Here is a 14659-nt window from a genome sequence, read left to right on the forward strand (position 1 = left end):
GAGCTTAAATAAATGATTAGCGGTAATAAAAGCCGAGGGAGGTCAACAGTGATCACTGACTGTTTTAGGAGCTTTTTGAGATCAAATAGAAGAAAATACATAACATTAAACATGTTAACAACACAAATGCCATATTAAACGCAGACTACTTTAGACCCGGAAGTAGGATTCGTCGCGTCATCACTGAACAACCGGATATATAGATGACAACCGGAAGGAGCGTGTTTGGAGGCGTGGTCCCGCTCCTGAAATTCCGATACATAATCTCCAGAATCCAGAAAAACACTATGGAGTTGAAAATGAGCAGAACGGCCCCACTTTAAGATTTTGAGACTTGCAACACATGAACATTCTGATCTAAATTGGGTCACAAGTGATGTTTTTATACAGATTCATGAATCCATTCTCTGGATAATGCATTTCTAAATGTACTAGGCTGTCTTGCAGAATAACAGGCAATGGTGAATGAAGAAATCCATTTTATTTGTGCAAGCTGTAAGATTTCTAGAAATAATGTGCTCACCTAAAATGTTTGAAACCGACATTAATATTTACAGTACATATAGTTTTAAAATGAATCCCTGAAAAAAAAATCCCTCTGATATTACACATATTTTAAGGTTTTCCACAATTCCATGTGCAGCACATGACAAACACAGGACACGTGCAGCTTGCTTTGTGGTGAAGACAACCCAAGGATTATTTACACCTTCCTGTATTTACACCTTACATCTTTCTCCTTTAAGGGAAATGTTGAAAACAATATATTTATATTCTCCGGTTTTATTTTAGCCATCGGGGTCTTTATGTTTCTGGCTGTGAGTGACTGAATGGGAACAAACCACAGCTTGTGGGTGCTTGCTCTTTCAGTCTTGCTGTTGACAGCTAGCTGATGTCCAACACGTTGGTGCTGATATGAAAGCAGATGTAGGAGAAGTACTCCTGCTGACAGAGTCCTGGGATGTCACAGCTCACCTGTTTGCAGATCAGACACAGAAAACAGTCACGCACACACTGAACCAGCAGCAGTGTTTCACTAAATTCAGCTTGAGTTTGTATGTTTTTATTATTTCCTTTTTCTCTCTGTTGTCTCGAAGGTCACGAGTGAACTTGACTGAGAGATATGTTATTTCCTGCTGACTGCTGACAGGTTCTTCCTCACTCAGACATCAACAATCTGGGAAAGCACTTCACTTGTTGGTCTGTCACTGGTCTTATATAACGATACAATTTTACCCAATAAACTATTTGCAATAATTCTGTCATGTTCTTGGGTCTTTTGCCGTTTTTTGGTCATTTGGGTTCTGCTGTTGTTAAATATCTTCAGTTTATTTCTTAGTTTGTTCCCGTGTTTAGTTACTTCCTGTTTTATTTTATTACTTATTTGTCTCTAGTGCTTTGTATTAAGTTTCACATCCCTTGTCTCGTTGCCTCAGTTGGGTTCAGCTGTCCTCCCAGGTGTCTCTTGTTTGCATTAATCACCTTGTATCCATATTCCTTCAATTTGTGTGGGGTCTTCGTTTTGTTCTCCCTCATGGTTCTGTGTGTGGCCCTGCTCTGTTTCACTAGTTATTGGATTTCTCATTCCTGTCCAGCTTTTATTTTCTATTTTGTATGAGTGCAGCATTAAACCTGTGTTTGACTTTATTCCTGTCTCCTGTGCTTCTGCATTTGCATCCAAATCCTGCCTGCAGCAGATGCACATCATGCACAATTAATTTGTGAAAACATTTAGCTTTAAGTTATTTGTTGTTGCTTGAGTCTTGATTTCAAAATGTTTAATATTTTTAACCTAAAAAAAACAAAAAAAAAAACAGGCTACATGAAAAGGTTCAGGTAAAAATTTACCTTTTACATCACCAAGCAGCAAAATAACTGTGCACATTGAGGAAAGTGCTTACAGTCAAACCCAGAGAAGTAAAAGCTGTTACAACAGTTAAAAGGGGTCCAAGAGTACACTACGAATGTTCCACTGTTCAAAAATGAAATCTCATACTTCTGTCTGTGCTACTTTTGTAGAAACACTCTTATTTAAAAAGTAAACTACAGCAAGTTTCCAATCAAATTAAATAGCAAATAATTCAACTGTTATGAGATTGCATATTGTTGAAAAAAATAAGGTTTGAAATTTTTAAATAATGTCTACCTGCAAAAAGCTCATTTTTAGTTTATCAGGATTAGTTCAGGCAGGCCATCAAGTCGAGCACTCCCAGCAAATGAGCTCATCTGTAACACAGTGCAGATCAGATTCTCCTACGTATCTATTTGATAAGCTGATTTAACCTGGCCACAGTTGTTGTGAGCCACCTTGCTGCCTAACTCTACCCAAACTCATAATTTTGAGGCTCTGTTTGATTTACTGAGTCACACAAAAGCTTCACTTGGATACACCATGTTTCCCATTAGTGTTAACAGTTTTTTTTAAAGAACAACATTAAGGTGGACATTTCATCTTTTACTAAGGAAAGTATCATGGGTATGTTTGCAAAAGACAACACAATGAATACCGTACAAAATGGCCCAGATCATTCCTTCCACTAATTTTCAGATATCTGTGTCTGTGTGATAAATCTATGTAGCACACAACTGACGAGGCCAGCATTAGATGACAACTTCATGCTTTCATCCATATATGGTCCCTCCCAGCTTCAACAAACAAGATGTTGTCAGTTAAATCCCTCAATTTGTGGCTTTTCCAGCTAATGTTGGAGCATCCATCTTCTGTATGTCTGTGCTTTACATTACTATAATGACAACATTATAACACTATGGCTTCTTACATCAGTAATGCTGGCGGTGGGGTCCAGATGCACAAACAGTGAAGCGAGTTCTTCTTTGAGTTTCTTCGAGTGCTTCCTGTCAGTCTGCAGTAGAAGAGCCTGATAATTCACAGGTAACCCATACCTGAAAGGCAATATCATCACATGAATCAATCGCGAGCCTTCTTCACGAAAAAAAAATCATCACTGTCATCAGGTGCCGACCTCAGGACTGATTCCACAAACACCCGCAATGCTTTCAAGTGAATCCAGGCAACAAACACTTCACTGAAATTGACCTTCAGCCAGCGTACAAAGATTCCCTGTGAAAGAGAGAAGCGCATTAATAAAACATAAAAAAAAAAACCTTCAGAGAGTGTGTGTAATGTTTGACTCACATATTGCTCCTTTTTGTGAAAACTAAGCTGCATAATCTCCCGCTGTTTCTGCTCCTCCAGATCAAAGCTGTAGTCCCGCACAAAGAACCTGTGTGGACCAGAGGCTACACTTTGGTAATTCAAACAGACAACACAGATTTGACTATATTGGGTGTTTTCTGTCACACCATCCTGCTTACTTGCTTTCCTGGGCTTTGGCTTTGAATTCACACACAGCTCTTTTGAAAAGTGTCACTGAGAAGACTCCCCCCTCTCCGTTCTCGTACAGCTTCCTGACAGTCACATAAGACAACAATAGAAAAGATGTAGCAACAAGGTAAAAGACAACAAGGAGTAAGTCAAGTAGTGTTTACTTGCATTTGAACTTATTGCTGCAGGTTCATTTCAAGTCTGTGTTTATTAAGCCAATATAAAGCGCCTTGAAGCAACTGTTGGCGCTATATAAATAACGCTGAATTGAATTATATGGAATTTGTCATGAGTCCTTAACAGACTGATCACAATGTAATAGCAGGTTGATAGGATTTACATGGGCAAAATCAGGTTCACTGTAAGAAAAACACTCATCGGCCACTTTGTTAGGTAAACCAAGTAGTAGGGTCAGAATTTGGCATAAACAACATGAAAGCATGGATCCATCTTGCATTGTCATCAGGCTTGTGGTGGTGGTGTAATGGTGTGGGGGATATTATCTTGGCAAACTAACTGAGTATCATCTGAACACCTGTTGCTGACCATGTCCATTGCTTTATGACCACAGTGTACCCATCTGCTGATGGCTGCTTCCAATGCTTGCATGACAGTGAGTTCACTGTACTCAAATGGCCTCCACAGTCACCAGATCTCAATCAAATAGAGCACCTTTGGGATGCAGTGGAATGAGGTTTTGCATCATGGATGTTAGCTGACAAATCTGACGCATGTGCGTGATGCTGTCCTGTCAATATGGACCAAAATCTCTGAGAAATGTTTCCAGCATTTTGCTGAATCTACACCAGTACAACAAGTTGTACCTAATATAGTGGCCAGTAAGTGTATGAATGTTACAAAAACTAAGATGGAATGTGGAGTGTTATTTTCTAGAAGTTAAACAATTATCAATTTAGCTGTCTAGGCCTTATACTGACAAAAGGGTCTTACAAGTGATAAGTAGATTTCTTGGATCAGGGGTGCCTCCAAGGGGGGCAAAGGGGGCACTGGCCACCTCCCAAAATTTGCTGGCCCCCCCAGTGGCTCTTCCTGGCAAGATTGTCCTATGTTGGTAACAATTTTAACAAACATGAGCACAAGTGATAGGAAGACACCCTACACCCTCCATGCCCTCCTGGGTTTTAATTGCACCTTAGAACACATATGCATCAACACTACAATGAGCGGGTGGAGGGAGGTTTGGAGTCTTCTCCCACCCCCATTCTCTGCGGCCTGCTGGAGCGGGAGGGCTAGTAGGAGGAGTTGGCCGTCCGACTGCGGTCTGGGGTGTGGGGCCTCCCTGCTGCTGCGGAGTCGGGGTGGTCTGCCTCTCCCCACCGCAGGGAAAAGGGTAACACCACCTGGGTCTGGGTGCAATTCCCCCCTCCAGGGGCAAGGGTACCTAGACCCGGTTTGTAGAGTACGCTTGGGGAGTGTGATTGTGTGTACAGCGTCTCTTTATGTCTGTCTCCACGTTGGTTGAGTGTGGAGTGAGTGCATATGAGAGCATGAGGGTGGGAATGGATGTTTGTGTCTGTGTGTGCCTGTATGTCTGTGTCTATATGTCAGGTTGGGTATCAGACGCCACCTCTCTGGGGACATCTCAGGCCCTCCAAGGTTTGGAGGCCTATCTCCACCCACCACCACTTCCCCTGCCGGTGGCGGACTCCCTCAGGTGTCGGTGTGTTGGTGGTTCTTTGTGTCTGGGGGTGGGCGTCCGGGTACACACCGGCTCACTCCTTGGCGGCCGCTTGTCGGGGCCTGGGGCTCGCTCGGGCCCCTTTGGAGGTGGGGTGCCCCCGGCCTCTCGGCCTGGGGCTCGGTCACTCAGGCACAGCTGGGGGCCGGCGGAGCTCACGGGCGCGTCACTGCAACTCCCCCTGACTTCTGCTCCGCGGCTGCTGGGCGAGCCCTCATCTGGGACTCTCCTCAGCTCTTACTGGAACAGTGGCGCGGCTGCCCCTCTGTTGGTCTTCCATGGTCTCTTGTGTTCTGGGGGCCTCTGGATGTCTGGAGTTTTGATCTCCTCCATACCCGCTTCACACCCTGGAGGACGGGGCTGTGGCCCCCCCACACTCCCTAGCAGATCATTACATGGAGAAACCTTTGGAATGCAAGCATGCTGATCCACACAGGTATGCACACATGGGTATTCACAGACGCGGACTAAAGCTTTCTTGGCTGCTGCCTCAAAGCACACTGTGCGCTGTCTATCTTGCGTGCTGCACAATATCGTTTATTATTTAGTAACTATTGATATCTATGACTAGCTAGTTTATTGTGATGGTGCTTTGTTTTCTCTATTATTATGTTGCTCTTTGTTGTTTGCTGTCTCCTCTGTTTGTTTTTTTTGTTTGTTTTTTTTTTCTCCATACAGGTGACCCAGGAGTTTTTTTTTTTTTTGTTTTTTTTTTTTTTCTCTCTCTTCCCCCCCCCTTCTCACCGTCTCTTCTCCCCTTTGGTTTTCTTTCTTTCTCTCCCCCTCTTTCTCTCATTCATTCCCCCTGTCCTATTTATTAAAAAAAAAAAAAAAAAAAAAAATGACAAAGGATGAACTGAAGCTCTGCCATCATGTAATGTCGCATACTGCTGTTTCTGATGTCATTTAAAAGAAAAAAAAAAAAAAAAAAAAAAAGGAAGACACCCTACATTGAGTTGAAACATTAACTTGATTTATTTATGCATATACAATTTTTGTCATTGGTATTGTGTCACTTGGTATGACCCTCACAATTTCCCCTTCCTGTTTTGGATGAAATTATTTTTTTTATAGAAATTGGATTATTTCCTGCACGTCAGCTATGACAAAGTTATTTTTTTCATGTCAACTTTAACATTTTACTTGTCAAAAAAGACATTTTCTTTTCGCTGCTGCAGATCCAGGCCAAAAGACTCTTACTTTCTGCCGGTAATGAAACACCTGAGGTTACTTAGCCTGACCTTTTGGATGCTGAGAGCAGCTACCGGTGCACTTGTACTTGGATCGAGTAGAATTGTTTGTCTCATGGCCAAGAGTGCATAAAGACAGCTCACCTGCTCGACCGCGGAACCACAAATTTTGACAACGACTCGTAACTCCTCTCCCATTGCGAGTAGCTCCCTCTGTGACCAGAAAATATGCAGAAACAAACATTTTAATATTAAGACTATCCCAGAAAAACATAGTCATGTTGTGTCACTGACCGGGCCACCACTACCAGCAGAGTGGTGAGGTACTCTGAGACCACCAGGTCTTCTTTCCTCACGACATCATTCAGACTGCAAGTTTGTAAATTGCCACTGCAGAGACAGAAATTCCACTTTAGTATGTAGATATGTAAACATGCATATCTATAGATAATGTAGGGATTTATTTCTATTTAATATAACTAATGTTTCTCACTCTAGTTTGTGCTCGAGGTTTTGCAAGCTCGCTTTCACACTGTTGTACGCTGCAGAACGTGATTTTAACTCTGCCTCCACCTGCGAAACTTCCTGAAACACATGCAGGTGTTAAAACTTGGGTAGGCAACATGTTTCTACCATCTGAGAGGGAACTAGAATCATGTAGCTGCTTCAGAATTTGTTTTCAGCCTTTGGAAAAGCTTTGGTTTTTGCCAAACGTCTTTTCAGAGTTTATAATTTGAATAAAGTGTTGGAAATGGTTAAAAACAGAGGACTTTGAAGTGGAGGAACAAAGTCTGAATTAAGTGTGATGTCAAAAATCAGCAGTGACTTGTTCTGGTGGACAGAGCTTAAACAGGAGAAGCTGTAAAAGTAGTGCTCACTTTCAATTTTAGGAGTATTTTTTCTCCCTCGTAGTATTTAGCTTTAACAGCACACACATCAAATATGTAATGCGTTTACTAAATACAGAAACAATTTTAAGACAATGTAACCTGCAAGTTTATCTTTATTCTACTGATGTCAGCGTTAATCTCGTTAAAATGACGTTAACGCCATAACCCCATTAACATGGCAAGTCTCCGTTAGCGAGTTAGCGCATATTGCCCCGTGCGTGGGGCTGCATGGCGTCAACGCATTAGTGTGGTTAGCTCGTTAATGTGTTAGCTGACAGCACTACTTTATTCATTTTAAATGTAACTGAATGTAGTGAAATTACAATCTAGTAGTACAATCTAGTTTACTCTGCCATTAGTAGGATTTCTGTGACACACTGTGTAAAGAGTTGTTCAATATCTAGTGTAACTCTGGCTTGAAAATATGAAAATGTAAAGTCAAAGTCAAAAGTCAAAGTCAACTTTATTTGTCGATTCTGCCACATGTACAGGACATACGGAGAATAGAAATTGCGTTACTCTTCACTCCCTAGATAAATAGCAAATGAACATTTAAATATATTTAAATATAAAAGTGATTAAAAAATGCAAGTAAAATAATTAAAAAGTAAAAATTTAAATAATACAATTTTACATATAACAAGAAAGCTATATAATATACAATATAATGGGTAAGTGACATTGAGTGTAAACCAGGCAGAGTAGTGCAAATAGGCAAATAGTGCAAATGGAGATTTGGTAATGTATGGTAAGAGAAAGTGTAACAACAAAGTCTTATGAGGTAATGGCAGTCCAATGCTCCACAAAAGAGTTTGTTGTGATGATCGTTAGCTGTGGTTTATTTATAGCCTCGTGTTGGGATTTTACTACTGCTTTTATGCTTCAAATATCAGAAAAGTGAGTCAGTTCATTAAGATTATGAATAAAATATGTAAGTAACTTCTAATGTAAACATTTTATAACATCGCCCAGTCATATAAAACTGCATATGAAGGAATGCTAACAGGTAAATATGTTAGCATGTGAACTGTGACTTTGCTGTGTTTTTTGTGTCTTGACAAGAGTTTAGTTATAAATTGCTGTCATATTTATGTCATTAATTATCATCCCCACTTTTTTATGATGTTGTACCTTGTTGATGATTTCTGCCAGACTGGAGAGAGTTAGAGATGTAGGATATTTTGCTTTGTCCCACTGAAACTTGATCATGAAGTTCATCAAGTCAACTAAGAGAGAGAGGAAAAAACACAAGTTGTGTATCCAAATGACACAACTTTAAACACACCTAGGGTTTGGTATGTCTTTAAAAAAAAAATCAAGCAGATACTACAGATGTGGTTTATAATAGGAGTCACACAGAACTGCACTCCAGCTCAAAGAGCAGATAAAATACCCCTCAGAGACTTGAGGTAAGCTTTCAGGGGTGACAGGGCTGCTCTCTGGTTCTTGCTGTGGTCTGATGGGGGGAGAGTAATCAGACATGCTGGTTAGCCTGGTCTGCTGTTGTTCTCTCCTACAGCCTGCAAGCATTAGTCTACAGTAAAAGCATCAGGCCTTTAATGGAGTTTTTCAGTAGCTGTTAGTCTTAATAGCAGTGTGTATGTGGCCTGTATCCAGTTTCTCTATGAGATAATTAACACTCTCAGCGTGTGTGTTTGTGTGTGACTCACCTCCATTGGCCAAAGCATTTTCCAGCACTTTGTCACTAGACTCCAGCACCTCCTTCATACACTGGCATGTTTTTTTGATCACACTGACCAGGCGACAGGAGAAACACCATCATTACACAGTGTTTATATGTTTTGCATAAAGTTCCTGCACAATGAACTGCTGATGTAGAAACATCTCAGACTGAAGAAAAAGTAAGGAATAAAACTAAAGAAATCTTTTTGCATTAAAGACTTCCCCTGATGCTCTGCTTGCTTGCTTGCCTAACTTGTCTCTGTGCAGATCTCTACACTGTCCAGAGCTCCTCAAGTGTGACGTAACTGTTTTCTGTCCTTGGTTTGCCTGTTGCCTGTTTTCAAGCCTCTTATATAGTTTCGCAAGTGTACCAGTTGCTCGAGTGAGCTCGGTTTTAGCAATGATTTTGCTCACTTAGCTTAGTTTTTCATAAATCTTGCTGAGGTGTTTCAAGGACACCCGCTTGCTTGCCTATACGTCATATTTCTATTCTTCAGTAAGTCAGAAACAGACCGTCACAGAGAAGTGTTCCTGTTAGATTCTATTATAGATGGCCGTAGTTTCCAGGTCTGGAAAATTAAGCCAAAACGGAAGTGCCTCGCACCTGCATTCTTTCAAATGGCCAGCAAGGCCTGAGTCCACTGGCTGCCAAAAGGCTTCTGGTAGTATAAACGTCTATGGGGGAAAAAGTCCACAACTCTCATCTAAACACTTTCCTGATCAATTGATGGGCTTAATGGCTAGTTTAAAGTCTTTATTTGGTACATAACTGTAATTATTTGAATCAGATAGGAGGGTTATTTATGTTATGAATTCACTGCAAGCAGTAATACACATACAATCACATCCAAATTCTTTCAATGGTTGTGCAACTGTTTAATTAAATGGCAAAATTATGATATCAAAAAAGTCTGGGCTCCACGCTTCATATTAAGACTTCAGTGGATGACATCACCAGGGTCTGTCCATCCATCCATCCTCAGAGTTTTCAGGGTTGCAGATGGCTGCATTTACCAGCAACATAAGTTATGCTTACTTTTTTACTTAGTGAAGTTCTTTCTTACATTTTCATTGTGCAATTCAACATTTCAACACCTGAAAATACTGACATTCACACCTCTTTGTGTTTTTTTGTTTTGTTTTTTTCCATGTTCTATGTTTTCCATGTAACTCAAACTGCATTCCTTATATTTGAGATTTTACTTTTCAATAGACAAAAACTGATAATTAAATTCTTACTGTTTTCGCTAGTAAGATATTAATTACTTAGTATTGAATTATAGGTTTCATAGTTTTAATTAATGCAACTAGTCTAAAGTATCTGCTGTCATAATTAAAGTTTTGTTATGATTTTCACTTTTCCTAGCATTTAAATCTGTTTTTCTGGCCCATGTCCTGCTTTTCCCAGTTTGTTTCCTTATTTTTTTCAGTCGCATAAGTAAATTTTTAACTTTAGTTGGATTTATGGGGTTCTTTGTGTTTAAGTTCTTACCTTTAATACTCATTTTACTTTAGGGTGAACTGTCTCTTTAAAGTCTGCACTGTGTCAGCTCAAATGCACCAGCAGTGAATTTAAAAGCAGGAGGGAAAACTAACCGATAGCTGCCCCTGACCATCAATTAATCATGGCACAGACTGCACAGGAGCTCAGAATCATTGGGTCTTAATGAGGAACAAAGCCGCACATGAAAATGCAAACATGCGATGATTAATGAGACAAACGTATTCATTAATCAGCAGGAACAGATTGAGAGCAGCACATTCAGCTTTTTTACCTTTCAGCCAGCGTGTCGAGTTTGGAAAGATCATCTGACACGCTGAGCAGACTGTCCAGTACTCCCACCTGAGGTCACGGCACACACAGCACAGTTAATGTTACTGCAACCTGCGTTTAATAAATCTGACTTCATAAGACCCTGCATTTACAATCACTACATCTAAAGCTGCTTAATGTCTGAACTCTTGATGATACGGAAATGCATTTCCTGGAAGACAAGATGCTCATTGATCACGTTGAGTGAAACGATTCAGATGGAAATTTTGCCTCAAACTGTAGAGAGCAACCTGAGCCTTTACCTCTTCATCAGAGAAAGACATCAAACACCATCACTCTCCTGTACTGCTACAAACACAGAGTTAACACACACTCGCGCCACTTACTCTTTGTTTTTGTTAGGGCTGAGACACAATACTATTTTTTTTATCATTCAGATGATGCACATCCTCACCTTAAGATCTGGAATGGAGAACTTGCAGCAGGAGGAGGCCAGGTTGGTTTTGACAATGGTGCGCTTGAGTTTCTCTACACTGGTTAAACTTGTTTTGTCCAGTGGAACAGAAATCAGCCAAAAGTCCGTCATGACTTCCCACAGGTACTGCCTTTGGCACCAAACTGTGATCCTTAGCAGACAAACTTATAATAACATGAACTCTACCACTGAAATATGTAGAGTCTTATTCTAAGGCAGATTTGTAAAATGGCATGATTCACCTGTGCTCAGGATTTTGTTCTTTCAGCTCTTGCCTTGATAATGCAATAAAGGAAAGAGGAACCTCTTTTCAGAGCAGAGGCTTACCTTCAGGTTATCTTCATGACTGTGCTGTGCCTGTCCCCGTGTGAGTGTTGGAGAGTCTGAGCAGCAGCTCCACCTGAGACTGGCTGACAGCCAGCCCACTGTCCTCTGCTGTCTGTCACCAGAAGCAGTTACATCACTCCAGGTGATCTGAGCACAAAACAAAATAGTCGCCATTTTTGTGTGTGTTTGTGTGGATGTGGCTGACTAATATATCGATGAGCGCGAAGAATATAAGTCCAATTCGTAAAGATAAACATAAAGATCTGATTAAAATGAATCGGACGGTTCAAGAATGGTATGATCTTTTTGATGCCAACAAATAATCTCTGTATAATCTCTTGTACATATTTCTAATTTCACAAAGGAAGTTTGGCTTATATATACAGTGGAGGTAAAAAGCTGAAGTACTTACCAGAAACATAAACAACATCCTCCAAAATGAAGCCAACCGTTATTTACTGCATTACAATAACACTGAAGCAACATTCAAAGTTCCACCCATGATAAGATAAAAGAGGAAAAATATAAGGAAGAGGATATAAAGGCAAGTATTCAAGAGCCTCAGACAATAAACTCACAAATAAACCTCTTCAAGCTCATTTTTAATTTGGACAAAATGCCAATGTTATTAAGAACATTTAAATGATACAGTCCAATTGTATATGTGAAATAGCCCATTAGCCTGAACACTGGAGCGCTGTTAAATAAATGACCCGACCACTTCTGTTCAATGAACATATCACATTTCATTTAGCAAAAATAATAATTTAGATATGTATAATTATAAATGAAAACTATAAGAAGAATAAGAAAAAAAGAATAAGAATAAAATAGTCTACAATATTCAACTGAAATGTGAAATGTATAGTGCTTAAACTCTTACAAAAACAAAGAGTCCACATTCTGGACTCTTTGCTCTACAGCTAGATTTTTATGAGATTGTACATTTTGGCATTAAAGGAAATGAAACTCCAGCTAAGGAGCCATAAAAAGCATTTTCATTGATTTAGTTTTCAGCTTCAGACAGAAGTCAACAATATAATCAAGTAGAAATTGAAGGAAACATGGCGATAGCAAAGGGAAATAGGTAAGAAAAGGATGATGGTTTCACATCGGTGCGTTGGTGGTTCTTTGTGTCTGGGGGTGGGCGTCCAGGTACACACCGGCTCACTCCTTGGCGGCTGCTTATCGGGGCCCGGAGCCTGGGGCTCGCTCGGGCCACTTCGGAGGTGGGGTGCCCCCGGCGTCTCGGCCTGGGGCTCGGTCACTCAGGCACAGCTGGCTGCCGGCGGAGCTCACAGGCGCGTCACTGCAACTCCCCCTGGCTTCTGCTCCGCGGCTGCTGAGTGAGCCCTCATCTGGGACTCTCCTCAGCTCTTTCTGGGACAGTGGCGCGGCTGCCCCTCTGTTGGTCTTCCTTGGTCTCTTGTGTTCTGGGGGCCTCTTGTCTGGAGTTTTGATCTCCTCCATACCTGCTTCATGCCCTGGAGGAGGGGGCTGTGGCCCCCCCACACCCTCTAGCAGATCGTTACATGAAGGAACCTTTTAAAAAAACAAGCGCGTCCATACTCACAGGTGTACACACGGGTGATCACACCCACAAACTACACCCTTTTTGGCTCCTACCTCAAAGCACACTGTGTTCTGTTGATCTTATGTGCTGCACAATAATGTTTAATATTTAGTATTTACTGTCATATTCCCATATATCATTGTGATGTTGTTTATTCTATTACTCTTGTTTTCTTTTTTCTTTCTCAGCAGGTGATCCAGGTGATCGATATATGCATTTTCTTTTTCTTTTTTTTTCCTGCCCATTCTGTTGGTTTTTGTTTTTTGCCCTTCTCCCCCGTCCCTCTTCTCGGCTGTTTTTCTTTCCCCCAGTCAAGTCTGTCCCGTATTCAGCAAGTGAAAATAAAATAAACAATAAAAGGTGAATCAAATGGACCATTATGGCAAGGCTGGGATGGTCAATTTGGTAAAGTAAATCCGTTGGGCATCTTTCTTTGCCTTTAGACAACAATTCTGATGGCAAAAGAGCCAAACGGGACAGGCAAAAGAAAAAAAAAATAGGATGATGGTTTCACAGAAATGGAAGGAAAGGAGAAACTGGGATGTATAAGAAGGAGTATAAAACAATAAACTATTATCAAGACTCGGATTTGAAGACATTGGATTAAACTTAACATAATTTATATCTATTTATAGCTTCCCCCCCCCCCCCCCTCATCTTGACTCTCTAACTTTACCTCCAAAATAGTCAACCTAAGCTGTCCTGCTGATGTACTCATTTCCAATCTTTTTCATTCTGATCACTCTCAATGAAAACAAATCTGCCACCTCCTGTCTTTTTGTTAGTACCACCATCTCCAAACCTTACATCACAGCAGGTCTCACTACCATCTTGGAACCTTTTTCTTTCACTCTTGCTGCTATTCTTCTGTCACAAATTACCCCTGACACTCATCTCCACCCACTCATCCCTGCCTGTCTCCCTTCTTTACCTCTCTCTTGCACTGTCCATTGCTTTGAATTGACCCCAGGTATTTCACTTGTACACCTTCTCTACCTCTACTTATAGCAGCTTCTCCTTTTTACCTGTCTCCCTCTCATTCACACATATATTCTGTCTTGCTTTTACTGACTTTCATTCCTCTTCCAATCAGAGGATAACTGCAAATCTCCAGACTCTTTCCCACCTACTCTCACTACAGATCACAATGTTGTCTTCTAACATCATAGTCCATGGAGACCCCTGCCTGACCTCATCTGTCAGCCTGTCCATCACCACCGCAAACAAGAATGGGCTCAGAGCCAATCCCTAATGTAATCCCACCTCCACCTTGAACCCATCTGTCACCCCGCACACCTAACCACAGTGTCACTGTCCTCATACATGTCCTGCATCGCCCTCACATACTTCTCTGACACTTCTGGCTTCCTCATGCAGTACCACAGTTCTGCTCTTAGCATCCTATCATATTATTTATGTAGATCGACAAAGAAACAATGCAACTCCTTATGGCCTTTTCTATGCTTCTCCTTCAACACTCTCAAAGCAAACATTAAATCTGTAGTGATTTTATTCAGCAGGAAGCCATACTGCTGCTCATTGATCATTACCTCTCTTCTTTAGCTTGTTTCAGCAACTCTTTCCCATATATCCGTGGTATGGTTCATCAGCTTTATCCCCCTGTAGTACATGTAGTACATTTCCATCTCTGTCCTTAATCACTCCAACCTGTTGCACATTCTTTTCAAATTGGTCTTGCTGC

At 41.0% G+C, this 14659-nt stretch overlaps 1 protein-coding gene across 1 annotated transcript; it reads right to left on the minus strand.

Moving 5' to 3' along the window:
• Positions 1 to 351: 351 nt before the first annotated feature.
• Positions 352 to 11168, minus strand: LOC309696217 (V-type proton ATPase subunit C 1-B-like; the record flags this gene model as incomplete). The annotated part of the gene is made up of 13 exons (XM_082517373.1): positions 352 to 975; positions 2781 to 2904; positions 2985 to 3082; positions 3158 to 3245; positions 3337 to 3429; positions 6380 to 6448; positions 6530 to 6625; positions 6729 to 6820; positions 8257 to 8351; positions 8519 to 8581; positions 8796 to 8878; positions 10584 to 10651; positions 11037 to 11168. The coding sequence occupies 13 exons, from the start codon at positions 11166 to 11168 to the stop codon at positions 886 to 888; spliced, it is 1191 nt and encodes a 396-aa protein (XP_082373499.1). The 3' UTR covers positions 352 to 885.
• Positions 11169 to 14659: the final 3491 nt, after the last annotated feature.

Source organism: Aulonocara stuartgranti (genome assembly GCF_965226115.1).
Source record: "Aulonocara stuartgranti genome assembly, chromosome: 19".
Classification (NCBI taxonomy): domain Eukaryota; kingdom Metazoa; phylum Chordata; class Actinopteri; order Cichliformes; family Cichlidae; genus Aulonocara; species Aulonocara stuartgranti.